This window comes from Penicillium nucicola (genome assembly GCF_028828085.1).
Source record: "Penicillium nucicola strain IBT 29836 chromosome Unknown utg000010l, whole genome shotgun sequence".
NCBI classification, from domain to species: Eukaryota; Fungi; Ascomycota; class Eurotiomycetes; order Eurotiales; family Aspergillaceae; genus Penicillium; species Penicillium nucicola.
In genome coordinates this window covers 6,516,822-6,542,978 of record NW_026643134.1, presented here as the reverse complement: position 1 = coordinate 6,542,978, position 26,157 = coordinate 6,516,822, and the positions used below count along the sequence as shown (strand labels likewise).

The 26,157-nt window shown below is 51.7% G+C and overlaps 14 protein-coding genes across 14 annotated transcripts; 8 read left to right on the top strand and 6 right to left on the bottom strand.

Moving 5' to 3' along the window:
- Positions 1–711: 711 nt before the first annotated feature.
- Positions 712–1,507, top strand: N7511_011059 (rhamnogalacturonan acetylesterase RgaE; the record flags this gene model as incomplete). Its single annotated transcript, XM_057133436.1, has 2 exons — positions 712–823; positions 870–1,507. The coding sequence occupies 2 exons, from the start codon at positions 712–714 to the stop codon at positions 1,505–1,507; spliced, it is 750 nt and encodes a 249-aa protein (XP_056981424.1).
- Positions 1,508–1,792: 285 nt separating this feature from the next.
- On the bottom strand, positions 1,793–4,246 carry N7511_011058 (isochorismatase family protein family; the record flags this gene model as incomplete). Its single annotated transcript, XM_057133435.1, has 1 exon — positions 1,793–4,246. The coding sequence occupies one exon, from the start codon at positions 4,244–4,246 to the stop codon at positions 1,793–1,795; it is 2,454 nt and encodes an 817-aa protein (XP_056981423.1).
- Positions 4,247–4,771: 525 nt separating this feature from the next.
- Positions 4,772–5,968, top strand: N7511_011057 (Ketol-acid reductoisomerase; the record flags this gene model as incomplete). Its single annotated transcript, XM_057133434.1, has 1 exon — positions 4,772–5,968. The coding sequence occupies one exon, from the start codon at positions 4,772–4,774 to the stop codon at positions 5,966–5,968; it is 1,197 nt and encodes a 398-aa protein (XP_056981422.1).
- Positions 5,969–6,276: 308 nt separating this feature from the next.
- On the top strand, positions 6,277–7,442 carry N7511_011056 (threonine/serine dehydratase; the record flags this gene model as incomplete). The annotated part of the gene is made up of 2 exons (XM_057133433.1): positions 6,277–6,610; positions 6,673–7,442. The coding sequence occupies 2 exons, from the start codon at positions 6,277–6,279 to the stop codon at positions 7,440–7,442; spliced, it is 1,104 nt and encodes a 367-aa protein (XP_056981421.1).
- A 62-nt stretch (positions 7,443–7,504) lies between these two features.
- On the bottom strand, positions 7,505–8,942 carry N7511_011055 (putative Rad51 family DNA repair protein; the record flags this gene model as incomplete). The annotated part of the gene is made up of 2 exons (XM_057133432.1): positions 7,505–8,833; positions 8,883–8,942. The coding sequence occupies 2 exons, from the start codon at positions 8,940–8,942 to the stop codon at positions 7,505–7,507; spliced, it is 1,389 nt and encodes a 462-aa protein (XP_056981420.1).
- A 178-nt stretch (positions 8,943–9,120) lies between these two features.
- N7511_011054 (uncharacterized protein) lies at positions 9,121–9,477 on the top strand (the record flags this gene model as incomplete). Its single annotated transcript, XM_057133431.1, has 2 exons — positions 9,121–9,338; positions 9,387–9,477. The coding sequence occupies 2 exons, from the start codon at positions 9,121–9,123 to the stop codon at positions 9,475–9,477; spliced, it is 309 nt and encodes a 102-aa protein (XP_056981419.1).
- A 176-nt stretch (positions 9,478–9,653) lies between these two features.
- N7511_011053 (TBP-associated factor 8 family protein) lies at positions 9,654–10,827 on the bottom strand (the record flags this gene model as incomplete). The annotated part of the gene is made up of 2 exons (XM_057133430.1): positions 9,654–10,438; positions 10,503–10,827. The coding sequence occupies 2 exons, from the start codon at positions 10,825–10,827 to the stop codon at positions 9,654–9,656; spliced, it is 1,110 nt and encodes a 369-aa protein (XP_056981418.1).
- A 271-nt stretch (positions 10,828–11,098) lies between these two features.
- On the top strand, positions 11,099–11,788 carry N7511_011052 (cytochrome c oxidase subunit VIIa). The gene is made up of 5 exons (XM_057133429.1): positions 11,099–11,145; positions 11,198–11,232; positions 11,334–11,376; positions 11,531–11,566; positions 11,640–11,788. Exons 2-5 carry the CDS (start codon positions 11,203–11,205, stop codon positions 11,717–11,719), a joined length of 189 nt encoding a protein of 62 aa, XP_056981417.1. The 5' UTR covers positions 11,099–11,145; positions 11,198–11,202; the 3' UTR covers positions 11,720–11,788.
- A 489-nt stretch (positions 11,789–12,277) lies between these two features.
- On the bottom strand, positions 12,278–13,040 carry N7511_011051 (NEDD8-conjugating protein UBC12; the record flags this gene model as incomplete). Its single annotated transcript, XM_057133428.1, has 4 exons — positions 12,278–12,430; positions 12,485–12,774; positions 12,874–12,973; positions 13,020–13,040. 4 exons carry the CDS (start codon positions 13,038–13,040, stop codon positions 12,278–12,280), a joined length of 564 nt encoding a protein of 187 aa, XP_056981416.1.
- A 536-nt stretch (positions 13,041–13,576) lies between these two features.
- On the bottom strand, positions 13,577–16,552 carry chsG (chitin synthase class III; the record flags this gene model as incomplete). Its single annotated transcript, XM_057133427.1, has 5 exons — positions 13,577–13,714; positions 13,767–15,446; positions 15,503–15,864; positions 15,931–16,417; positions 16,475–16,552. 5 exons carry the CDS (start codon positions 16,550–16,552, stop codon positions 13,577–13,579), a joined length of 2,745 nt encoding a protein of 914 aa, XP_056981415.1.
- Positions 16,553–18,247: 1,695 nt separating this feature from the next.
- Positions 18,248–18,448, top strand: N7511_011049 (uncharacterized protein; the record flags this gene model as incomplete). Its single annotated transcript, XM_057133426.1, has 1 exon — positions 18,248–18,448. One exon carries the CDS (start codon positions 18,248–18,250, stop codon positions 18,446–18,448), a length of 201 nt encoding a protein of 66 aa, XP_056981414.1.
- A 1,613-nt stretch (positions 18,449–20,061) lies between these two features.
- On the top strand, positions 20,062–21,243 carry N7511_011048 (uncharacterized protein; the record flags this gene model as incomplete). The annotated part of the gene is made up of 1 exon (XM_057133425.1): positions 20,062–21,243. One exon carries the CDS (start codon positions 20,062–20,064, stop codon positions 21,241–21,243), a length of 1,182 nt encoding a protein of 393 aa, XP_056981413.1.
- Positions 21,244–21,633: 390 nt separating this feature from the next.
- N7511_011047 (uncharacterized protein) lies at positions 21,634–23,528 on the bottom strand (the record flags this gene model as incomplete). Its single annotated transcript, XM_057133424.1, has 4 exons — positions 21,634–22,989; positions 23,039–23,277; positions 23,327–23,435; positions 23,478–23,528. The coding sequence occupies 4 exons, from the start codon at positions 23,526–23,528 to the stop codon at positions 21,634–21,636; spliced, it is 1,755 nt and encodes a 584-aa protein (XP_056981412.1).
- A 947-nt stretch (positions 23,529–24,475) lies between these two features.
- Positions 24,476–25,618, top strand: preB (alpha-factor pheromone receptor STE2; the record flags this gene model as incomplete). Its single annotated transcript, XM_057133423.1, has 1 exon — positions 24,476–25,618. The coding sequence occupies one exon, from the start codon at positions 24,476–24,478 to the stop codon at positions 25,616–25,618; it is 1,143 nt and encodes a 380-aa protein (XP_056981411.1).
- Between the last annotated feature and the right edge of the window lie 539 nt (positions 25,619–26,157).

Sequence of the window (26,157 nt, the reverse complement as noted above, 5' to 3'; positions counted from 1 at the left end):
TCCACCTATGCGAGAAATCCCGAGATTGGGGAGTAGAACAAGCTTAGGTCTTGCAGAATGCGAGCTCCACGATAGCTTTCCCAAGAAGATATCAAAGATCCCATTCATAATTATTAGGATACCATTCCACGGGAATGTGTCGGAGTGAAATTTGCAACCGTTCAAATAAATCGTGATGGTTGTGCTTGAAGTCAGTGGTGCATACCTGGAAACCTCCGTATAGCATTATATGCACGCTGAAAGGTATCAACATGTACATTCGGCCTTTCGTCGGCCCTTTGGCTCGCAATTCTTCCACTGAAAGAAAAAGACTTGAAGCCATAGCTATCCCCGTTTTTCGTCCCTTTGCCCATGGATAGGGCTCCGGTGAATAATATCCCCGCATGTCATAACGGAACTACTGCATAAGTTAGTGATAGCTGCAGGAGGATTATTTTCCCCCTCATCAAAGCCATTTCCATGAATCAGAAGTAAGGTCTTGGCCTTGTTTCGTCATTTCTGATCCGGTCATGACATCTCCGCTGCTCCGAACGCCATGAAACACGGAGAGCTTCACAGTTCGGACATGTATACCCCGGTGGGAATGCCACTTTTTCCACGTATCTAGTCTGTGGCTTGGCAGAGGATTTGGCCTATATAAATTGAAGGACCAGACATGATTCCAGTAATATCACGCAAGACTCTTGATATCATTTTATTCTGCTAGTCGCCATGAAGACCGCGGCGCTCCTCTCTGCCCTTGTTCCCAGTGCGCTGGGCACAACCATCTATCTTGCCGGTGACTCGACTATGGCAAAGGGTGGGACTGGATCGGGCACTGCGGGTATGTATTGCCTCAACCCTCGAGAGAATGATACTAAGATGTCTAGGTTGGGGGGAATATGTCACGTCTTATACCTCCCTCACCGTTTCCAACCAAGCCGTCGCTGGCCGTAGCGCCCGATCATACACACGAGAGGGTCGCTTCGATGCCATTGCAGCCGTGGTCCAGGCCGGTGACTGGGTGGTCATTGAATTTGGACACAATGACGGTGGATCGCTGTCAACTGACAACGGGCGTACCGACTGCAGCGGCACAGGAAGCGAGACATGCAGCACAACATACGACGGCGTCGCTGAGACAGTTCTCACCTTCCCGGCCTACCTGGAGAATGCTGCTAAAACATTCAAGGCCAAGGGCGCAAATGTTCTCATCTCCAGCCAAACACCCAACAACCCCTGGGAAACTGGTACATTCACGTACTCCCCATCACGGTTCGTAGGGTATGCTCAGCTTGCAGCCGAGGCGGCCGGAGCCTCCTATGTTGACCATGGCGCGTATGTGGCGGACCGATTTGAGACCCTGGGTCTCACCACTGTTGATTCATACTTCCCCTTGGATCACACACACACCAGTCCTGATGGTGCATCGGCCGTGGCCCAAGCCTTCTTCAAGGCTGTGGTCTGCGGCAATGTTGCCCTGAAGAGTTCTTTGACTACCACCTCATTCCCTGGTAGCTGTCTCTAGAAGATCAATCCCGATAAGCGTTAGCAGCAATACCCAGAACATAAGCCACTTGCACAATCCCATAGAAAGTAGACTCTTGTACCCATCAGCGGAGTAGGGTAGGAGATTGAAGTTTTCCAGCAAGTTGCAACAAGCACATCAAGAGAAAGCGTTAGGATAGAGACAATTTCAAGCCAATGCGGCTCGTTCAGTAAATTCGTACGGTCGTCATATGTCCATGGCTAAACAAGTACACGGAAATGCATCATCGGCTGATTGCTAAAAATCAAAGCTGCTCCACCAAATTCATTCCTCCAGAATTGACCGGACGATACCTCGTTTGGCAACTCTTTCATAGTATTGGTTCAAATTTGGGAATCGGGAATCAAACATGCCTTGTGTTTGTATGATCTCGCGGAAAACTGGCCACAGAGAGCAGTCATCGATAGCGAGCACTGTACCTCCTAGGTAGTGTTGTCCCTCCAGAACATGTTCCCAATCTTCAAAGCCGAAGTCAAATGCATGATCTGAATTATTGGCACGATGTTCCCGCCAGTGCATCAAAAATCGGTCGACGATTGGCAAGTAATCACCCCCACCCAATGACACTGCACCTGGGCGTGTGGATTCGACTCGTTGGGCTAAATGCTTCAGGATAGAAGAGCCACCTGCGGCAGTAGACCCATCGGAAGCAATGTACACTGGCAAGGCCGGTGCTTGATCATTATGAATATCCTTCTCTGGATGGCCAGTGATGACCTCATATCGAATACCGTTTTCTCCCAGAGAAAGTCGTACACACAAGTCAATGACAGGGTCTCCGCTGAGTATCAATTGTGCCGTAGACGGAGTCACAAAGTTGACCACATCAAAGCCTTCGCCATACACAGCGTCCCAATTAAACTCGGTATCACGGTTCTCTTGACCAAAAGCAGCAATAAGTTGCTCTGTTCCAGCGGTATCTGCATGGATTACAGGACGCGCCTGATCTGATGTCTTACCGACAGCCCCTTGGCCCCAGATTTTGTTGGTCGCGGGTTCGATGTATGTTCCAATATGTCGGAAAGTAAGGGAGATACGCTGTCCACCGTATGTCTGCTCGGCAGTGGACTTGGCTGAATCGGGACGTTTGTCTGCCCGGATTCCATGAAGCCAACGCATGTTTGTGTTTTGCCCCATAACGAAGAGTGAATTGTGAGGCAGGGGCACGCGCTGGGTGGTCCGACCTGGTTCCGCCCCTTCTGCGGGCTTGGATGCTGAAGCTTTGGTCCGAAGTACCAAAACGCGCTCAGCGCCTAGGCTGACATTGCAAATGAAAGACCCCCGCACAATATCCAGCGTCTTGTCTGAATGCTCTGAGATGCGATCCTGTCCATCACGGTAAAGCTGGATGAGCACATGATTTAATGGGTGGCCCAAGATGCGTTCAACAGTGGCCCGCACTGCATCCACTGCAGGTGTAAAAGGCCTGAAGGCTGGAGATTCGTCCGCAGGATGGCGGTAAATAGGTATCGCTCCATCTGCTTGAGCTTGGCCTTGAACTGCAACCAATCTAGGAACTAGACCCGAGAGGTGGTACATCTTCTGCCATTTCACCTCCGCCTGGAGGCGTTCAAAGGCATCTTCCGGCAGATCGATGTTATGCACGATACGCGAGTCGCCTTCTCCGATGTCACTTTTGGATGTATTCGGTGTTTCTGCCGGCCTGGCAGGCGCATCTTTCTGGGAAAGATCTACGCGAGCTCCAACTCCGGATTCTGACGTTGGCTCTCGTCGTTTTGGACGACGGATTCGCGCGCGCACTTTCTTCTTCTCTTCTGTTGGACCCCGTGCCTGTGCGGCACCGCGCTGTGTGCGGGAACGAGAAGCAAGCTTGGCAATACTGAAGTCGTCCTCTTCTTGTGAATCCTCTTCTTTTGCTGCGGTATCATTGGCGGTCCAAACCTCTAGTCCATCCATGATACTCTCAATGCCAGCTGTGTTAGCTGGTCTCTTCAGTCGTGACACACCTTGGCGCGCAATCGCATCGGTCTCGTCCCAATCCAACTCCTGCGAAAGCTCCTGCGAGGTTGTACCTGTCGCACCGAGAATATCTGCCATGCGACGCATGGCTTCTTGGTGACGTTGGAAATCACGGAAACCCAAACAATTTTCTACCAGAGTCACCGAAAAACCATTGCGCACAGCATCCAGAGCAGTGGCGAATACAGACACATTAGATAGTGACCCACATAGATATAGTTCAGTGACGAAGCGAGTTCGAAACGACAGGATCAGACCAGGCGACTCCAGGGCAGAATATCCTGTTTTGTCGATGACAGTATCTTTCTGGGCATCGATGGCGGCGAGGATCGGTGCAGGAAACTGATATCCAGGGGTCTGGTGCGTAACACATCGCGATGGATCGGCAGACAAGAAAGCTTCCGGATCGATAGGCTCAGGCGAATCACGGTCCGATCCGACTTCAATAACATCAGATGAAGGCAATGTCTTCCGGCGCGGGGGTTCTCGCGCCAAAACAATGCGATCCCCAAAATTCCAGTCGGTAATGGCTTGTAGGGTATCGAAATGAGAGCGCACCCATACTACATCACCCACGCGACGAAACGCTGCGGCGAGGTGAGGCAGGGTCTCGAGGATATCAGGCGTGTTGGGGACATGAAGCGCCCCGGAGGGCCGAACAAAGTCATTTTGGAAATCCAGCAACAGTAACGCCTTGCGGGTCTGGATGGTGGGGAGATCGCCGAATGAGAAGTTCATCCTGCCATGGTCCAAGGAAAGCTGGCGGACAAGTGTGAAGAGCAGTGGTGAGGGGAGGTGGGGAAACTGACACCTGAGGCAGACACCACACCCGAGATGGGATTTCGCATGATTCCAGGGGTTGAAGTCCACCGATATAGAACAGCAGGAATCGAAGCTAGCCAATCACCATAGATGCAGTGATCAGCCTCAACCCCTGACTGGTCTCTCCCCCATACACTTTCCACGCCCACACACCTCTTCGGAGCTGTGGCTTCACTCCGGGGAATCTCCGCCCCAAGCCTAATCGGGCCAGCTCATCCACGGTTGCTGCTGGAAGCATGACATAATGTCTGACTCATGGCGTTGGCCAATCAACGCCACCGCCGACACCGGCCGGGGAGCTCTTGCACTTCTCCGGGATCACGTGGGGTGACTCGCAGCGGTTGCGGCCATGTCTCCCATTTATAAATCCCAGAGCTTCCCCGGTCTGGTTTCTTCTTTTCCTCCTTCACTCTCCACTCTCCTCTCTTCCATATCTTCACAATGGCTTCCCGTGGTCTTCCCCGTGCCCTCCGCCTCGCCCGCGTGGCCGCCCCTCGCACCGTCGTCACCGCCGCCCTTCCCCGGCCTGCTGTGGCGGCCGCTGCTGCCCTCCCCCGTGTCTCCTCGGTCGTCACCCCCGTCCGTGGTATCAAGACCATTGACTTTGCCGGTGTCAAGGAGGATGTCTACGAGCGTGCCGATTGGCCCCGTGAGAAGCTCCAGGAGTTCTTTAAGAACGACACCCTTGCCCTCATCGGTTACGGTTCCCAGGGTCACGGTCAGGGTCTCAACCTCCGTGACCAGGGCCTCAACGTCATCGTTGGTGTCCGTAAGGATGGTGCTTCCTGGAAGGAGGCCATCGAGGACGGCTGGGTCCCCGGCAAGAACCTCTTCGATGTCACCACCGCCATCGAGAAGGGTACCATTGTCATGAACCTGCTCTCCGATGCCGCCCAGTCCGAGACCTGGCCCACTATCAAGCCCCTCCTCACCAAGGGCAAGACCCTCTACTTCTCCCACGGTTTCTCCCCCGTCTTCAAGGACCTCACCAAGGTCGATGTCCCCAAGGACATTGATGTCATCCTCGTTGCCCCCAAGGGTTCCGGCCGTACCGTCCGCTCTCTCTTCCGTGAGGGCCGTGGTATCAACTCCTCCATTGCCGTCTACCAGGACGTCACTGGCCAGGCCAAGGAGCGCGCCGTCGCTATGGGTGTCGCTGTCGGCTCCGGCTACCTCTACGAGACCACCTTTGAAAAGGAGGTCTACTCTGACCTCTACGGTGAGCGTGGTTGCCTCATGGGTGGTATCCACGGTATGTTCCTCGCTCAGTACGAGGTTCTCCGTGAGCGTGGCCACAGCCCCTCCGAGGCTTTCAACGAGACCGTTGAGGAGGCCACCCAGTCCCTGTACCCCTTGATCGGTGGTAAGGGTATGGACTGGATGTACGCTGCCTGCTCCACCACCGCCCGCCGCGGTGCCATTGACTGGTCTGGCCGCTTCAAGGACACCCTGAAGCCCGTCTTCAACGACCTCTACGACAGCGTCTACAACGGCACTGAGACCCAGCGCTCCCTCGACTACAACTCCCAGAAGGACTACCGTGAGAAGTACGAGAAGGAGATGCAGGAGATCCGGGACCTTGAGATCTGGCGCGCCGGTAAGGCCGTCCGCTCTCTCCGCCCCGAGAACCAGAAATAAGTTAATACTGTGATACCCGTGGGGGTTTCAAAATTATGATGTACTATGAACTGTTCTGTTTGGGTTTCAGGTATTTGAAAAATATCATTTTGAGGCTATATAAGCCCCCATTTCAATTTTCTAGATGTTCCAGCTTTTTTCCTCTTTTCCACCTTGTGTAATTGGCTTTCGGATCAGGTTCCAACTAAACTTGGCTTTTAAAACTCGTAGTGTGTAGCGAGCTGTGCGGGCGGAGATGATCCGGGGTAAGAGTCATAGGGAAGTTGGAACTGCACTTCTCCCATACAACTTGGAAACTTAACACCAGCATGACCTCCCCCGCCCATGCCGCACAATCACTCACTCCTGCTGCAGTTCAAGCGGCCTATGAGCTCATTCAACCCTATGTGCACCGGACGCCACTGCTGACCTGCAATACCCTCGACACGATCGCCTCCACGCCGCAAACCCCGGAGGCGCTCGTCGGAACACCATTTGAAGGCCAGACCCCAGCTCAACCACGGTTCCGATTCTTCTTCAAGTGTGAGAATTTCCAGCGAATTGGAGCATTCAAAGCACGAGGCGCCTTCCATGCACTCCTGCGATTGTTGGAGGAGCGCGGGGACGAGGTGAAACAACGCGGGGTGATTACGCACAGCTCCGGTACCTTCGAGCCTTCGGCAACCCGACCAACCCAGACTAATTCTTTCTCTCGTTCCTTCTAGGAAATCATGCGCAAGCCCTCGCTCTCGCAGCCTCAACCCTAGGCGTCCCAGCTTACATTGTGATGCCCCGGATCAGTACACCGAGCAAGATCGCTGGCACCCAATCCCATGGCGCAGAAGTGATCTTCAGCGGTTCGACTAGTGTAGAGCGAGAGGCCGTGGTGGCCGACATCCAGGCAAAGACAAATGCCATTCTGGTGCCACCATACGACCATGTGAATATCATTTGCGGGCAAGGCACAACAGCTTTGGAACTAGAGGTCCAACACACCGAGCAGGTCGGGTCTCGAGCTTTGGATGCAGTGATCACACCAATTGGTGGCGGCGGGCTGAACTCCGGTGTTGCAACCTGGTTTTCGGACAAGTCAACCCGCGTGTTCGGCGCAGAGCCTACCTTTGAAGGCGCAGATGATTGCCGTCGAGGATTGGAGGCTGGAGAGCGTGTTGAGGCCGTGGGTACCTTGACCATTGCGGATGGATTACGTACCCCTGTTGGACTGATCAACTGGGAGGTCATCTCCAACAAGAGCCGAGTTGAGGGAGTGTTTGCTGTCACTGAGGCACAGATCAAAGCAACAATGCGCTTAGTAATAGAGCGCATGAAGACTGTTGTTGAGCCGAGTGCAGTGGTTGGATTGGCCGTCTGTCTCTTTGATGAGGATTTCCGTCGGAAGGTTGAGCGGGAGGGTGGAAAGGAAGGATGGGATGTTGGAGTTGTGTTCAGTGGTGGAAACACGACTGTTGAGGCTATTACGAAGCTCTTTGGTTAAGCTACGAGGTACATAAAACGCGCGTTCTCAAGAACAGATACCGTACATAGAAATTTATTTGATCATTCATCGGGCTGGGGTATCTCAATATCAGACTCACGCACGTAAAACGAAAAGCTGCCCTTGTTGTTCTCCTCAATGGCTTCAACCACCCGCTGAGGCCAATCATCTCGTCCCCAGGCATTGACGCAAGCCGATATCTTGCCTTGCTGAACCACGCTCTGTCGTAAATGGGCATCATGAATCGCAGCCTTGGGGGCCATGCTAGGTGGAAATGGACGAACAGAAGACCGTTGGACAATGAGACGCAATGTTGGAAATGTGCCCCATGGCGCCGGGAGAGCAGGCCGTAATGCTGGATTTTGTAACTGGTACCAGTCGTATAGACCAGGACCCGATTGACCATCACTAGATGGGGTCGCACGAGTACCCGAGGTCGTTGTGAACACAATTGCGCATTGAAACAAACTCTGAAGTCGCTTTAAAACCATCACCAGCTCACCATAGAGGTCAGACAGATGGAAGCTCTGGTTTCGCTCGCGCTCACGATCAAGCTCTGCCCTGGGACGCCCAATTTCCTCAATTCGAGCAACTTCGTCACGGAGCCGATCTTGCCAGATGAAAGCAGTGGCGCTGTCAACGGCAATCATTTTCAGGGGACGTGAGGCAGAACGATGATTCGAGAGGTCAAATAGATAGGTTTCTAGACTCTGTAGTGTAGCTAGAAGGGCCGAGGATGACTGTGGGCGAAAGACATGGACATGCCGCAGTGAAGAGACAAGTAGCGACTCCAGCTCATGACCCAGCGTTGCTCCTGTCGGTTGATCCTTTGCATCCGGGTCAGAGCGAAGTTGCTGCTGCAGTATGATGCCTCGAGCCACAATCCGTAGTCTTTCGGCGTCAAAGCGATTGTCGTTGTCTATAAAAATCACAGCCGATTCCCAGCCGCCTAGCAGCAAATCGCCATGATTTCGCGGTAAGATTGCAAGTGCAGTCATATAGTACAATAGCTGTGACTTTCCCGAGGCTGACAAGCTGCTTGAGATCTCCACGACAGGGAGTGCCCGCTTTTTGATACTCTCAGGGTCTGGAAACCAGCTGGCCGATGGGTCTGTCTCGTCTGGCAGGTGTACTTCACCCGGCATTTCAACATAGTCGGTCTGAACTTGATTGAGCAAGATCATTTCTTCATCTTCCGTCATAAAGTCTCCAGACTGGCCGTGGTCAGGTCCAGGCCCCCTTCGAGATGGGAGTTGATCAGTTGGCGCATTCGGTACCCCCGATGTTTTTGGCGCAAAGACTTCCAGCAATGTGTCCAAGGCTGGTATTCCTAGAAAATGCGATTCCCGGCCTGCAATACCAGGGAAGAATTGATTCAATTCAGACAAGATCTTGTCGAAGTCAATTCACGGTCTGAACAAGAGCCAATTGAATCCGTACCTCATCCAGTCCGTCATGGTGTACATCTGCTAACGATTTCTCCCCAAGATAAGCAGCCATAGCGATGGCCTTCTCAATCTGGCATCCCTGAAAGAACCAAATTCATGAAGTCCGAGTGAGTCGAGGTGGAAAGATCTCGGGAAGGATAGCGTGGAGCTCTCCCGAACTTGAACTTCAACTTGCCAACTTCACTCCAACATAAACCTCGCCGGTCTTCATTTTCGCAAATCTCGCCCCAATGGCACCTCTGACTCGAGTTTTTCACGCGGAGACTCTCCCCGATCATGTCAATACCGTCCAGCGCAACTTTCAAGAAAAGCGTCGCAAAGGCGGCCCCGTCAACCTGAAGGAGTGCCCGTTGCTCGAAATGACCCAGTACTCGTGCAACCCGCCACAAGATGGCATTCCTGAGAAAGGAGTTGTCGTGTGCAAACCCGTGGTGCGGTTATTCAGACGGTGAGTACGCCAGTCGACTCGGAAGAAGTAACTGCTAATAAGCAGTAGCTGCGCTGGTGGCTTGACAGTCGAAACCACATCCTGGGAACCTCTCAGGCAAGCAGAGGAACAGAAGCAGAAACAAGCGAGTACACAGTGATGGGATTTTAGCGTTGCATCAATAAGCATTGGGCGGAGTTGGACTACATGGATTACAAGTAAAGTACTAAGAGGTTTTGCGAATAAGATATCATTGATTAAATGCTTCACCGTGGGGTATCAAACAAGCGCCAGCCGTAACGAAAAGAACGCCAATGGGAACTGTGTCCCCGCAATCTACATGCCAGTCATGACCTCGAGTGGCTCCGCGCTCGCCGAGGGCTTTTGGTCATTCTCTTCCCCTCGGCGCGTAGTCGACGCCGTCCGACGCCAGAGATCCCGCTCACAATTAACGATCGGGCCCATCTCCATGTTCCACAAAAGCTTGGTCCGGGCCTTGTCGGCATCCGGGTTTCCGGAGTCAATGTCCATGGCCGAGTCGATCAAAGCTGCTGCCGCAGAAGAAGTACGAGGGTCTTGATTAAGCTTCTTAGTGAGAGCCTTGGTGGTCTTCTCGAACATGGTTTCCATGCTATCCGCCCTGCGGCCCCAAAGTTTCTTTTGGTGGCCCGTGGAGCCCGTCTGGTTGTCGCGGAATGCGGCACTTGCCAACTTGCGCAGTGCCTCTTCTCCGTGTCGTCCATCCTCTGCGGCGCGTTCTCTGATCTTGCGTTGGTCGCCATCTCGTTCGACGAATACTGCGGTGGCAGAGTAGGTGTGCTTGCTGGGGAAGCTGGGAAAATGTTTTGGAATGTAAGAGCGGTTCGCACGGTCGTCCTCGCTGCTGAGTGCTGTGAGCAAAGGAAGACTTGGTGGTAGCACATCTTCTGCCCCTTCCGTCTCCGAGGAGTGCAGTAACGGGGGTGCGGGTGTAGAATATTGAGAGCATTTGAGAGTAGGGAGAAGGTCATCAGGTGTAAGGCGGAGGCGGGTAAGGGCGTGTTCAAAGTCTTGCGGAATAGGTTGCGTTCGACGACATGATAGCATTGATTGTCGAGCAAAGGTGGAAAGGCGTAGCATATCTGCAAAATTCGCGCGAATTACGTCAGTTGAAGCTTCGAACAACATCAAATGCCAATCACGTACACTCTTCTGTCGCACTGCGGAAGCTCGACAGAGCAGTTGGTTCAGCTAGATAGTATCCGGCATCCTTGAGAGATATGCCAATAGCACGGTTCATCAATTGATCGACGTGGGCCTCATCTTGTACAGCTGGCTCGGGCGACGGCAGGGTAACAGGCTCCTGCAAACGATGATGGTGGTGGTAGTGCTTTAGTCGCTTGACGCTGTATTGGTCGGTGGATGAGGACCGCTTAATAGGCGTACCTGAAGCTGCCATAGCCACAGGTTTGCGGAGTTGGATCGAGCGGAGGTTGGAGTGATGCAACCTCCGCCGTGAAGAAGAAGCCATGATTTGGGGAGTCACGTGTTGGTGCCTGAGGCCATAAATATTAGCTGGACGGCGATGAGGTGGAAGACAAGATTGGATTTGGAAATAGAAAAAAGGGATCTTAGCTACCAAGTCTTAGATTTAACGACTGAAGAATCTCAGATCGATTCGTATCTTCTCGACTTGGCCCGTCACCTTGATCAGCCCATCTTATACAGTTGATCGACCAATCCGGTCACTCGCTTAGTCCGCTCCGAAGCTTCAACTTCACCTCACAACCCTCCGCTTCTTCCACCCCCCTCTCCTCTCCCCACCACCAACGTTTCAGGGTTCCAAGCAGTCAGTATCTCACTGAAAGAGATCTCCAGCACCAACTGACATTATCATTTAGACACAATGCCCGCCGCTATCCCCCCCATCACTGGCGTAAGTGCCCCTTCCCTGAAAGGCCGGGTTGACCCGATCAGATGGGTCGGCTTGGTCTGAACGATCGCAATGGTTCCCTGACATGCTCTTTTCCATTATAGATGCTCCGCCGTGGTCTCGTCCTGGACCTGAGCACCGCTTTCGGTGAGTCATGACCCAAATCCGAGTGGCATGATCGAACAACAATTGGAGATCCCTGTCTTCCGAGACAGATCGAACAGACCTCAAATGCCCATTCCAACACCGGGGGGCAGTTTCAGAAGGACAAACAATGCTAACCAGGGTTTTCTCACACCAGGTTTCGGTACCACCTTCGGCTACCTCTGGTGGTACGGTAAGTAGATCGTACTCCGGCTATGCTCGAGCCACGCGATCCCAGGCTCATCGTCTGACAATATCTTCTGCAGGCTTCCACCTTCCCCGTGTCCGTGAGCGCGACACCTACTACGCCCGCCTCGAGGCTGAGCGTGCCGCCCAGCGCGGTTAAATCGGTCGCTAATCGCATCCGGTCATCTCCTTCCCGCCCTTTCGGCGTCAGTCCTTTTCTTTGTCAAAGCGTTTCTAGAAAATTGCCCTCGGACGAGAGCAAACGTTGCGATGTGTCCCGTCGGGCTTGGTTGAACGGGTCGTGTACGAAGGGTGGCTAGATTGGAGATCGATTGTACATATACGCCTGTGGAAACCAATTGTTTTTTTGCTTTGAATTATCCTTGTGACTTGGTGCTAATTCCGATCTCGGTTCTTTGAATGATCAAAGTACTGAGAGCATCTATGGATGCAGGTCGGCGGAGACCCCTCAGATCCAACTAATCACCTCATGCGTACTTGATTTACCATGAGCAAAATGGATCTATTGTAGTCAAATGCTAAATGCGCCGGAAATATGTACGTGAAACCCAGCGCGCCGCCATGGGATCGCCCAGCCATATTGCCCATGTGTAAGCCGTAGATCATAATACCATATCTGTATGTCTGTATGTCGCAACGCACCCAATGTCACTCTATCGAGCAACTTGGGGTCAGTCCGCAAGTTTCGAGTCCTCGTTCACCGAAGCACCCTCTCAAACGATACGCCTCGGACGGACCCGCCGGCCATGGAATTGCGCACATTCTTCTTAAAGTGTTCACGGGTGGTGCGGAGATCTTCGGCGGCTTCTTTGTTGAGAGGATCGGAGGCATTTGGCTCAAGGAAGAGGAACTATAGATTTAGTGGTGAGTCATCCCAATATGAAGCGGAGTAAAATCAACCAACCTGCATGCCCACAATGACGGCGTTCAGATTCAAAACGGGCTTCCAATCCTCCCGTAGAATATTCAAGCAAACGTTACCTTCCAAATCAATGTTGGGATGGTAGATCTTCTGTGTGCACTTGACCTTCGGCGGATCATGGGGGAAGTTCTGGTTGACGTTAAAGATAAAGTTGAAGATTCCACCCTTGTACATGCCCTCGTCGGGTTCGATGCTCAAGGTAAAGTTGAGGATGTCGTCGGGATTGGGGAAGTCCATTTTCATGGTGCTTCCAAGGGTTATTTCCGTAAGGTCTGTGGAAGGTCGAGAGTTAGAACAAGATTCTCATGATAGTCGATCGTATTCATGGTATGCAAGATGCAACCGAAGTATGCCTGCTGCGAGGGACTGACCTTTTTGGACCCGCAACTGCGCGGCGGTGACCTTCTTCTTCTTCTTTCCAGCAGCACCCTCGGCATTCTCAGCTTGCTGCTGCTGCTGCTTCTGTCGGAACTATCAGCGACATATTCCCAGGTAGTACAGGTCAGAGTGACCCTACCATAGACCAGATTTTCAACATCCTGGCTGAAGCACCACCCCACCTGGTGGAACGGACGATTTGCGGGAGGTGTATAAGGGTCAGAATAAGCTTGCGGTGGCGCGGTGTGCTCAGAGCGAGCCCTGTGGGAGAGAGGAAAGTAAGAGAAAAGCAAAGAAAGCAATGCGGCCCTGAACTGTTGAAATGATGCAGGAGTTGGGCCTGCGGGGGGCTTCAGATCAGCAATCGGCTTTATCGCCTCTCCGCCTTGGACCGATCCACCGTGACATCTATACAAGGGGAGAATCTACACCTCGACCATACGCATTTATAACAAGTTGTTCTCAATATGAAAGGTTGGATAATCATAACACCCCTAATGCATCCATTGGCTAGTCCAACAAAAATAAAATAGATCCCCAGGTTGCGTTGACGACACAAGAGACGCAACAGAACAGATTGGCTGGCATTGAAAATCAGAGAAGTGGGCATCTTTAGGTAGAATACAGATCACAGAATGAAGAGAAGGACTGGCGAGTGCCAGGCTGTCATGAGGAAGAACAAGCACATTTTGCTGTTTATCGGCGGGCGAAGCAGCACTTGATACCAGTGCGACCCAGGAACCAACAACATCCGATGAAACGGAATAGCGCAACAACAGCGTTGGACCACAGGAGAGCCTGGAAGAAACGAGCGGTACGCTCGGTAGCAGTATTCTAGTTCATGTTAATTTCAGATCGTCATCGGGAATGGGCAAAGGAAACTTACGCTGAATCCAAACTTGTCGACGGCCTCGCTGGTAATGCAAACGGCGAGGAAAGCATTGCTGAAAATCCAGAGAGTGACAAGACGAGTACGGAAACTCTTGTACGAGTCCTCCAAACTCTTCTCGTCGTGCTCCACCGGAGCGACAAAGGGTGTGAGGGCACGCTTGACGGTAGCCTCGAACTGACTATCGATATCGGCCTGAGGCTTATCAATTTCCTCTATCACGGCATCTTTACTGCCTTCATCCTTGGTCACCGTGGCTGAGGGCAGGGCATCGGCCTTGTCAGAACCCTTGGTACCCCAAGAAACATCGTGCCAGTTACTGAAGGCGTAGACATTGAGAATGTTGATGTAGGAGGACTGGACCACCATGTATGCAGGGAACGAGGTGAACATGTGCCACGGATCGGCGTACATGAACGAGGCAACGAAATAAAGACCGAAAGTGGCAGCCAGGGCAATGATAATGATACCAGCACCAGTCGATCCGAAGAAAGAGCTGAGGAAGGCACCAACGCCGTGACTCGTGTCGAAATCCATGGGTGCACCACCGGTGAAAGCGCGGACGACCAGATAGATCGAGTCAATCACAATGTAAACCTGAATGATACCAAAGACGATGAACGAGGCGAGGTAAGAGAACTTGGAACCTTTAGGCCGGTTACCAAGTGCAAGGATGAATTGAAGCAGCAGGAAAGCCAGGTATCCATATTTGATGATGGTGTTGATGATAGGAGTTGCGGTTTTGCCGAAGGGGAAAGCAGTGTTGTTGTTATTCGAGCTGGGAGTACCAACCAAGTCAATAATGACGGTGGTAGTCAGCCAGTATGAAGCCAGCGAGAACCAGGTGAGGAAGGTGTTGAAGATGTTGTACAACAACTGAATGTGCAGGAAGAACATGCGGATGATGTTGTGGCCACTCTTGTACATACGACCGAAATGCATCAGCGAGTAAATACCAGCAGCGAAGGAACCGTTCAGCCAACGACGACGCTGGGAGATGAACTCGGGAGCACCTTCGGGCACATCAGTTTCACCCTTGGAGGCCTTGACGTACGTCAGATGCCACTTAGAGCCTGCTTTGGCCACCAACTCGAAACACAGAATTCGATCCTCGGCCAAGAACATGTTCTTCTTGAAAATGTTCATACCCTCGATACCCTTCTTACCGAGCTGTTTGGATAGGGTGTGATCACCGTGGAAATATTGTTCCAGCGGACGGCCCATGATAGCACGGAATCGGTAGGCCGAAAACGCACCGGGCAGGACACTCACATAACCGAACGAACTCTCAAGGGGCTTATCCAAGATATTACTGATCTTGTACTCGAAGTTCTGGGCGGCCACGAGAGGGTTGATCAGGTTACGCCAACCCTTACCTAACATGGCGTGAATTTCACCACAGGCACCACCGAGATCCTTGTCGTTATAGAAAGCCTCCCAGAGATAGAGCAGAGACTTAGGACCAGGTTTCGTACCGGCATCTAGAAGGATACAGACTTCCGGGTTCAAAATTCGGCCAAAGGCGTTGAATAGCCAACGATGCGAGTTGATCTTCTTGCTGTTCTTCTGCTTCAAACAGAACATCATCTGCACAGGAGGAAGTGTGCTAGGGCCATCGTCGGTAGGGCGAATAAGCTGCTGGCTAGGGGTGACGGAAAGTTGAGTGGTGTATTCGAACTACATCATTTGTTAGCGTCTTTTTTTCTGAGCACATTGCGCCATGATCGACTTACAATATGAGCAATGGTCTCCTTTCCGTCAACGTCACGCTTCATGACACCGTCCTGGTAAACACCGACGGTGGCCAGGACGTCCAACACGTCCTTGTCGCAGGGATCGATACCGTCAAACACGAGTGCAACCACAATCTTCTGCCATGCGGGACCACCCTTATTCCAGAATTCGGATTTCTTCAGGTTCACAATGTCGCGAATATTCTGCATCACACCGTGCAGGGTTCGTGCTGTCAGGTTCTTGTCTTCGTTGTAGTAGGTAATGGCGATAAGCAACTCCGTGTGACGGTTGTACATGGCAGGACGCAAATTGTAACCGTTGTGGAGGGTAAATTCATTCGGGTCACAAGTAGCAGCGGTGTCTGAATTCGCGAACATTTGTTAGTGTCTGGTAGGGAACTCGAGCTTTCATGTCTTCCATCACGTACATCGCATGTGGGTGAACTCCTCTGTGCCGCCTTCGACATCGTTTCGATACTTGGCCTGGATGGCGTTTTGAATGGCACTGGGCACGGGGTAATCGACACTCAGGACTGAGCCCTGGACTAGTTTGACCTTCCTAGTGGCATATCGGCGTAGACCACCACCACCACCTTGTGTGCCTCCCGGAGCCTGGCGCTGGCGCCATGCCTCTGTGGATGATGTCTCGCTGCGCGCATAGGGGGACGCGACCCGGCCCGGGACCCCAAAGGCCGCCGCGGGGCTTTCTTCGTGGCCCGAGTAAACCGAGCCCGCGCTGTAGGGGTCGTTGTAGGACGGTGCCGAGTCTGCGGCGGCGTAGGTCTCGGTCAAACTGTACCCAGAGGCCCGACGCTGTGGGGACGGCCCACGGGAGCTAGGGTCGTCAAATGGGGTCGCGAAAGGACCCTGCTGCTGGGACAGCAGGCCCCGGGCTGCATCTTCGTCTTCGCGGTACTTCACACATCCAGGTCAGTTTCGCATCTCCCGCAGGACTTTTCACGATCAGCGCACCTGTGAGGCAGGGACATCCTGCAGACGATGATTCTCGTCGTAGCTCGGCGAGTGCGAGCCAGACCCTTGGTAGGCCATGATGTATTAGACTAGAGACGCGAAAGGGGGTATCAGAGATCGAAAGGGAGCAACGAGAGGGTGTCAAGAAGCCACCAGGGCCAAGGAGTCAGTGTAGTTTGAATCGAGGGGAAAGAAAAAAGGGAAGGGGGAAAAGGAGAATAGAGTGAGACTAAGCAAAAATAGACATCTCTAGCCCCGTCCGGTTAGCTTCTTTGTCTTGTCGACCTTGGGTTTTTTATTTTTTACTGTTTTGTATTTTGTATTTGGGGATTTGGTTGGCTGGCTGTTGACTGGTTGGCTGTTGGACTGTGATTCGTCTTGAATTTTCCTACATACTCCATCCCTTGGGAGTCTGGAGTTGGGAGATCCTCACTGGTTCCCGCCCTGAACCAGATTCCCTGGTCTACTGAGTTGGTGGTTACTGGTTCTTCGTTACTATACTCTCATCTTCGACAGTAAACCCCCTTTGGGGGTTTTCCTTTTCTACTTCGGATCATCTGCTACATTACTCTTCTAGGGCCGATGAACAACACTAGAACCTCCGAACCCAATAAATAGGATCCACTGGTGAAACATTCGGTGAAAAAAGGGACACCTCATTCTCACATTCTTCCCCCTCATAACCCTAAAAAACAACCAAAACAAAAAGAAGGGGAAAAAAAAAAAAAAAACACCCCCAGGGGATGGTATGTGATCCCCGACACCACTAGTTGACCCCTAATTTGGTGCAAAGTGGACAGGTCTGCAACAAACCGCAGAGACTTAGCGCCATCCTAAATTTATTTTAGGATCTGCCAAGAGCCCCATCGGACAGTAGACTGCACTGAGTTTCTCATTTGCCTGAAGTTGAGCCCGGTCCGGTCATCCTGTACAGTAGACAGGACTCCAGTATACAATGCTCGAGTCCAGCGTGATCGTCTTAGTTACGGTACTCCATGGTTGCGGGTGTCCCCGATCCTGTTACAGATAAAGGGCCCAGAAACCCTGTTGGAGCGGTCCAAGCTGAGTCCTGGCCACTTGGTTGGCTTTTATACGTGGGATCGTGCCTTCGGCGGCATTTTTTCCATAGCCCTATCATGTCAATCATTGGAAAATGGGCGTTCAAATTCCCCCGCTTTGCCTCCGAGTCTGCAGTGATGAGATCTCGATGGGTTGTTCCACCGAGATGGAGAGCTGATACGAATATCTTGTCGTGGTGGTGGAATAACGTTAGTATATATCTCTTCGCTTCTACGTCGCTCCTTCCTCCTAGACCAATATCTCACCACACCGGCAGAGGCCAAGGTGAAAGCATTCAGGATAGCATATAAGACTCCTCCGGTGTACAGTACTGTAACTACAGGGCGCCGGGTCTCTCGTCACACTCCCGAGCCAACGGGTGGATTCTATGCTGGCTCATCCACGGTCGCATTGACCATTGACCAAACACAAGATCCCAAACACATGTACCCTTGAAGAAGATTCCTCGGTCTCAAACATGGAAAGTTCAGGGGAGGTCAAGGTACCGGAGTGGTCAACAAAGCATCTAGATCGTGGAGACACGCGGGAGCATTCTATGCTTATATACTCTTGCACTGAATGAAATATTTGTTATGAGATGTCACATTTCTGATATGTACCCTACAGTAGATGTGGACTGTCTCGAGGCGGGGGATGGTGGCGAGATCTTCCGTGCTTCAACTAGCTCACATCAAACGCAGGGCAGTCGGCATCATGCTTGGTCGACCGGCCATGGGATCCCACCCGCCATCCACGCCACTCTCAGGCCCAGTGAATGGTCGCTCCCTACGAGTGGAGTCTCCAACTGGTGAACAGTCCTGGGGTGCTTTCTCCTGTGTCGAGGGGTTTGTTGCCACTCCGAATGAATTTCTTCAAAAGAGGATGATTCTACTTCCTGAGACTGTCGACGGATAGTCACCTTGTCTGTCCGAGTCAGTACCACACTCTGGTCCTATTTGATTGCCCTAATATGCCAAGGCTTGCTCGGAATAGAACAACCTGATCAGTTGCAAGGATCCAATTTCTCGGTTCAATTTGATTAAAGTGAAAGTTCGGATTCCTTCAACGTGATCGACTTCAACGGTCTCAAAGTTGAATGGGGCTAAAATGATCTATCACTACTTATCTTGATACCCAAATCCTATTGTTAATGCTTAGGGCCACACTGCTTGCAAGCGGTCCAGGTGAAGCCATTGAAAAGATTGATAAGGCGGTCGACCTCATACACTGAAGTAATACATAATCCCATTATTGTTGCGAACAGCCACGCCACTCCTGGTTGATAGGACGATTGTACATGGCCTTAATGAAATCTTGCTGGTCAGGTTGTAGCTTTTCTATGACAATGCAGATGCCTCAGCGATGCAGCGTCCAGATATATATAACAAGGGGGTTGCTGTAAGTGACCCACCAATCTTCACAGCCGTGTCAAGCTTGAGAATTAGAGTGATGAACCCAAGCAAGATCACTGAGAATATAGCCTATCGCCTATAACATCGAGGTCGAGCTCTACTGTACCTGATCCTCTCTCGAGCCCTGGAGGGACTGAGGGTTGCTAAGATGATTACCTAAGACCCCCCCCTCGCCCGTTGATTGGTCAACGAGCTCAACTATACGGCGGTATTTATAGACAAAAGAACGCAATGACACTTTCACCCTGGTAGTAATCATGGTCTGACAAAGACCGGATGGAATCTAGCGTAGAGCTTATACTGTAGCTTACTGATGAAATCGGATTGGATACGAGACTGTGGACATCCTGTATGGGGGAACCTTGCATACGGTACACCTGAAGAATCAACCTTGGACACCCAGATTGCACATTGGAAAAGGACAGGACCGGACAGTACTAGCAATCTTACTCAAATGACGCAGCCAATGGTTCCAGATTGATGAAACAAGAGCTCCACCAAACAGTCCAAGACGACCAGAGGGCGCCATGTAATCTTGGAAGATCAATAGTCCGGGAGTCTGGACTCACAGCCCCCCCAGCCTGGGTTCTCTCCCTCCCTAAAGTAAGGTGAAGAGCGAAATGAAACAACCTTGAATTGTAGATTGTATGTAATTGTCCACCTTCTTAGCTCCATCTCTCTCACTTTCACTCTTCCATCTGAATCTCGAGTTGACTTATTCGAGAACGATTGAATTGCGTACCTGACTACCCCAGTAAACTTGACCCGTGGAACCTCAGGCCCACTCCCGTGACTTGGGCCTCTTCTCCCGTCTCTTCTCCTCTTTGTCTCTTCGACTTTTACCACAGTTGTGACTCCAGTTGTCTTTGATCTGGGCTCGTTCCAGACCATGAGTATCGCCTAACACTGGTCTCTCTTTATACACTCGTTTCCCGCTTGCCTCGACTTGGCTTTCATGATCTTGTTTACGCTCACGACTTGACGCCGATTGAGCCGCACTCCTTTACTTTACTTCCGCTGCACATTCCTTACACCGTTGACCGGTCTTGTTGATACATTGATACTTCTGATACCTCCGATACCTCTGATACCTCTCTCTTGTTCTGTTCGCTCATCATGCTCGACCCCATCGATGCCTTTTCCCCGGCTCGCTCTCTCTTCAAGCGCTGCAAAGACTGTGGAGACTCCTCCCCCACCTGTCCATCATGTCCCGATGGCACAACCTGTACAATGACCACCCAGTCCTGTGACCAGTGCGCTACCACAAAGTGTATCTCAACAGGGACCGGTGGCTCCCAGCCTCCACCTGGCGGAAGCGATACCGGGGCCATTGCGGGTGGTGTCATTGGTGGTGTGGCAGCGATCGCCCTCATTGTGTTCTTGGTGTGGTGGTTCGTCATTCGGAAGAAGCGCCAGGAGCGCATGGAGGCAGAGAAGAACAATGAATTCTCGGCCGCTCGTAGTGAACGACAATCCATCGCTTCGACCGTCCTCACCCGGGCCTCCAACGTGATCCAAATCGCCTATATTCCCGGGGTCACTAATCGTTCCCCGCCAGAAACACCAGCCTCTCTCGTTCCTCCCGTTCCCCCTCTGCCAGGTGCCCACCCCGATCAACACTTTTTCATGCCTGGCGACCTCCGGGACTCGTCCTGGACGACCACTACCGGCCACCAAAGCATCTCCCCCACATTGCGTAGCAGTGTGGCAACGACCATTTATCGCAACGACGCCATTGTCAGCGCCATTCCTGCGCAACAGATTCAACGCTCTCGTGCCGCCGTGGTCAGCATTCACAATGGAGGAAGTGGAGGGAACGCGCCTGGCGATGATTCCCCTGTCGCCATCACAGTCACCCCAGCAGATGCGCCGGCCGTACCGGCCATCACCCCAGCGCAACTTGCTCGGGCGGAGGCCGTCAAGGGCAACAGCTCATGCGTGGCTCGCAGTGTGACAGCCAAACCCGTCATGGTGCGTGGTCCTTCATTGAAGAAGAAGGAAAACAACACCGCCCCTCCCGTCAACCGTATCGAAGAAGTGTCCGAGCCAAGTACCAGCAAGAATACTAGCCGGGCGCCATCTACCACCGACAGTCAGCAGTTCAACCACACTATTTCCACATTTGATGCCTCCTCAGATGAGGAGGAAGACACACCCAGGCCAGCAAACCTGGACACAGACTCTGCACATCGCCAGTCAGCACGTCGGACCTCTGGTTTAAGTGATGGACGCAGTTCTCCTCGAACACCACCTGCTCGGGTGGAGAGTCCATTCTCCGATGCGAATGAGGTCAAATAAGGGGTCTCTTGAAGATCAGCTGGGCGCAACGGTTTTGCTTTCTCTTCTTTTTTTTTTATCTTGATTCTTTGTATGTATGGAACCTGCTACGGCTTGGTTCATTCCTCTTTTCGATCGACCATTCCCTTATATGCCCTGTACAGCGAGTGTGGCACCCAGATGGATGGTCTTGAATTCATCCTCTCATTTATCACCCCCTCAAGAGGTATCACATAATTTTTGTATAGTCTAGCGTAGTACCTTATTGGAGTTGACATCTGAAACATTGCCATGATTTGAAATATACACATGGATTATCTGGTGACAGACAGGTTCATTGATCTTCAACGACGATCTACTATATTCATATAGGGTATCTGTACAGCAAATTACTGACCAATGCTGGTGAAATCAAATAACACTCTCCTCCAACCCCATCCCCCGGCCAATCTTACGAATCAAAGCCCGTTTCAGCAAAGCCTCGCGAGCAAGACTCCGCGTATGCCGTGACCAAGAATCCACCCCAATGACACCCCGGACCAGCGCAGCCTGCAGGGCATAGAGGGCCTGCTGAATACCCTGCTCTTCGGCCACCAGATCATACAATTGCTTCCCGACGACCGTAGGCGCAACCAGGATATCATCAATGGGAGGAAGACCAGCGGGGGTATCACTGGGAGCAGTTGAAGATGAAGACGCAAAATTCTGAACAGATGTAGAGCGAGCCTGGGCATCGGCAATGGTAGCATCAGCACGATGGATGGACTGCTGTAGAACAGTAGTGTTGGACTGTAATGTTGCGTGCAGAGCATTCACGCTGGAAACCTCGCCTTGCAGGGTAGCCATAGCAGCATGTAGAGAGTGGGACTGTGAGACGAGAGACTGAGCGGCTGTATCGGATTGCGTGGCATTGTTGCGAAGAGTGTCTGCAAGGGTCTGCGATACAGCATGCAGTAATGCATCCTTCTCTGGATTTGGGGGAATTGGGGGTGCAGGTCCCGTGGGTGCAATTGATGGAAGCTCCACTTCAAACGGTGAAGTGAGAAGGTCTTGAGTTGGACCTTTGGGGGCTGGAGCTGGAGCTGCAGGCGCAGGTGCAGGTGCAGGATGAGGATAATTTGACGGGTAAGGGGAGTGTTGAAGGTATGGCGGTCCAGCTTGTTGCGGTGGTTGGGGAGGATACCCTTGTCCTTGGTAGTTTGGGGTATGGGATTGTGCTGGTGTTTGTGCTTGAGGGCCTTGTAATTGGGGAACTGGAGGTCGCGGTTGATATGCCTGAGGGTGGTATTGGCCTGACCCATTAGCAGAGACATGCGACGGTACTTCACTGTTTCTATAATGTGGCGCCGCACTCTGACCCGGCGGGGTTGATATAGGACCACTTTGGCCAGGCGGATAGTACCGATGCGGGTGAGCTCCCAGACCAGGTGTCTGTGAAAGAGCTGCTACACGAGGGTCTTGCTCTTTCGGTGGCGGCGGGGGAGATCGATATCGATCATCGAATTGGGATGGTTGCGACTGTCGAATCTCCCCTGCCGCGTTTGGCTTTGGCGGAGGAGGTGGAGGTACCTGGCTTGTAGACTGCGACCGGTGCGACTGGACAGGTGTAGCAGAGCTTCCGACACCGGGTGGGAGAGGAGGTAGTGGCGGCGGTGTTTGTGTCTGTGCCTGAACTGGCTGGGTCTGTGGTGGTTGCCTGTATCGAACAGGTGGCTCCTTGGCAAAAATATCCTGAAGGATAGATAACAGATCGGCGATGCTCGATCTCTATGGGTGGGTTAGCTTGCTTGTTGAGAGACATTCCATGAACACTCACATCCCAAGCTTCGGCCCAGTGCGCCAGATAGTGATGAAACACCTGCCCCTCCAGCGTCACATGCTGTCCAACACGCACAGCCATGTCCTGTGTCGGAGTCACATAGACAATGGGTGGTTCGCGTGGGTATGTATTTGAAATCCATAGCGCAATGGGGAATCGGTATGTTGTCCCTCGGAAGCTCACTGGCAAGGTGCCCACGAGGTGCAGGAGGAGGGCCGAGAAGCCTGTTTCATATGCTGCAGGGACATCAGAACCAGAGTTTTGCCAGCTAATTGCATCACTCACTGTATACGTCTGTTCGAGGGGAGAGCGAGGGGTACTGGGCGAGCGCGTTGGCGACATCGTGGTAGGTCCGATTGGGGTCTTGGTAGGTCTGCTGCGGGTCATAGTGATCCTGCCAGGTCAGCTTGGTCATTGACTATTGCCATACACCTACCTTGGTCAATACACTGTAGAGCCAGTTGAGGGTCCGCTGAGGCACCGCCATCACAGTTGGTGAGTGATGGGAGGTGAGTCGCGGGGAAAGCGGAGCAAATCCCAGTCTTGGCTTATATACTTGCACTTGCACTTGCAACACTGGCAAGTTGCCTGCGACACCGTTGTCTCTTCGGCTGTTCTATGTTGATACGTTGATTCGGTGGGATTTGATATCTTCAGTCTATGTTGGTTTGGAGATGCCCTCAGTGATGTCTACCGACTTGCCCCCACGCATCATGCATGGCCGACAGGAGACTGCAACATGTGGGCACAACAATCCACCGAATGATCGCTACAGGACAAACTATATGACTGCTAAGAAGAGCCAATGGAATCCAACTACTATTGATCTAGAACCCTGACTCCAGATTGGAAGCTCTGGATTGATCCCACGACAGCCCCGGACTTCAAGTCTAGAGCTTCCCAGTCTAGAACTCTCCAACTTCGGATGAATTGGGATTTCTCAGATTGGAGTTCAACTCTCGGTCAGCTTTAAATGGGACTTTGAAGTACCTATGAGAGACACATTCAATCCAAGGATCCATGGGATTCATGTTGCCAAGAGACATACAAAGAACTCACAAACTCAAGTGCCTCGAACCTCGCAATCGCACGAGTCAAGGGCCTTCAATTGACCTGGTGGCCGATCTGCTGCAGCCATTATGCATCTGTCCGTTGTCTGGGCCTCATTTACGGAATGCGCCTTTGTCTCACAGCTTCATATTGTTCTCTTCACTGGCTTGCTATTGTTCTTCTATGATCCGACAATACCTCATCAGACTCTCAGCATCACTATGGCCACCTTTTCTTTCATGTATATTGTCTGTTTTAAATTGGGAACACTCACCCTTTTCTTCATCACTATATCTTTCAATCCTGACCCTTTTATATCTGTGATCCCTGTCATGCATATTCTTCACTCTGCGGCACTTTCAGTGTGATCTCAACTACTTCATAATGGATTACGGTATTCGCAACTCCACAGACCCCTACCAACAGGATGTCATCATGCACTATGCAAATGGCACAGAATTCTTTGTCCCAATGCAAGCTCTGGATGTTTTCGTCATGTACAACGTCCGAGTGTGTATCAACTACGGCTGCCAGCTTGGAGCCTCAATTGTGTTACTGATCATCCTTCTTCTTTTGACACATTCCGACAAACGCAAGTCCTTGGTGTTTATCTTGAACGGACTGGCTCTGTTCTGCAACTCCTTGCGCCTACTATTCCAAGTCGTCCACTTCTCCACCAAATTTGAAGAAGTATACCCCTACTTCTCTTACGACTATTCCGCAGTGCCAGCAAGTGCATACGCCATTTCAATCGTGGCCATTGTCTTCCAAACCTTGGTAGTAATGTGCATTCAAGCATCGCTGGTGCTTCAAACCAACGTGATTTGCTCGACTGTTCGCCGCCGATACCGACAACCTCTGCTGGGACTATCGATCTTAGTAGCGCTCTTGGTGATTAGCTTCCGCTGGGCCTGGATGGTTGAGAACTCAATTGCCGTCATCAAAGTGATGTACATGGAATCCATCTGGTGGATCGAAAGTGCAACCAATGTGACCCTCACTGTCTCTATCTGCTTCTTCTGTGTGATCTTTGTCACCAAGCTCGGGTTCGCCATCAAGCAACGCCGGCAACTCGGTGTGCGCGAGTTCGGCCCCATGAGGATCATATTCATCATGGGCTGCCAGACCATGGTTGTTCCAGCCATCTTCTCCATCACCCAGTACTACATCACCGTCCCCGAACTAGCATCTAACGTGCTCACCTTGGTCGCCATCTCGCTCCCACTTTCATCAATCTGGGCAGGGGCTGCCCTCGAACAATCCAGGCCCCCTCGCAGTCAAGACGCACGTCGACGCAACCTATGGCGAGTGCTCGCCGGTGGAGCTAACAGCACATTGAATCCAACCACTAAAGACAACCCAACACATCTGACAGACATAGGGGCTGCCCAGACTCTGTGCTACTCAGATCACACAATGGGCAAGACTGGCTCAGGGAGCTCGCGAGACACGGACGCTTTCTACGGAATTGCCGTTGAGCATGATGTTTCTGTCGACCGAATCCAGAAGAAACACTCACTCGTCTAGCATGGCCCCTCCTGTCACTTTCATTACCAATGATACCCAGAGATCTATTTCGATTTCTCTGTACAAAATTCTCAGTCAAACCTATGCATGCACCCTTTTGCACGTTCACGTGTCAATCATAGTTTCTTTTGCCAGTGTTATATTCTTTATTGTGTTCTGTACAAGCGTGGCAGGCGCATCTTTAATACCAAGTTCTCATCACTTTTAATATTTCTGATTAAAGATAGCATAATTATACATCCAATGCAAGGTCTATTGATTTGGATACCTTACCACCCGACACAAAGCAGTTGGTCGTCTGATCTGTGTCTAGTCTTTCAGAGCAGAGACCGATTCTAAACACGATTGCATAGACTAGAAAATACGACATAAGGAATGGAAACTCGAGCAAATGGGCACCAAGTTGGCCAAAAGATAGGTTTGTTTATCAAGAGTAACGATGTAAAAGCCATTGCCACCGATTTGATTGGGAACTTAGGATTCAAAAAAAAAAAAAAAAAAAGAAAAGACCAGGAAGAACGAAATTATGTACAGACAGA

Bases quoted from the DNA above. Each gene is read 5' to 3' on its own strand.
- N7511_011052 (XM_057133429.1), top strand. From the start codon at position 11,203: ATGCCCGCCGCTATCCCCCCCATCACTGGC. The intron at 11,377-11,530 runs GTGAGTCATGAC...TTCTCACACCAG, and splicing joins GGACCTGAGCACCGCTTTCG to GTTTCGGTACCACCTTCGGC. The intron at 11,567-11,639 runs GTAAGTAGATCG...TATCTTCTGCAG, and splicing joins CGGCTACCTCTGGTGGTACG to GCTTCCACCTTCCCCGTGTC.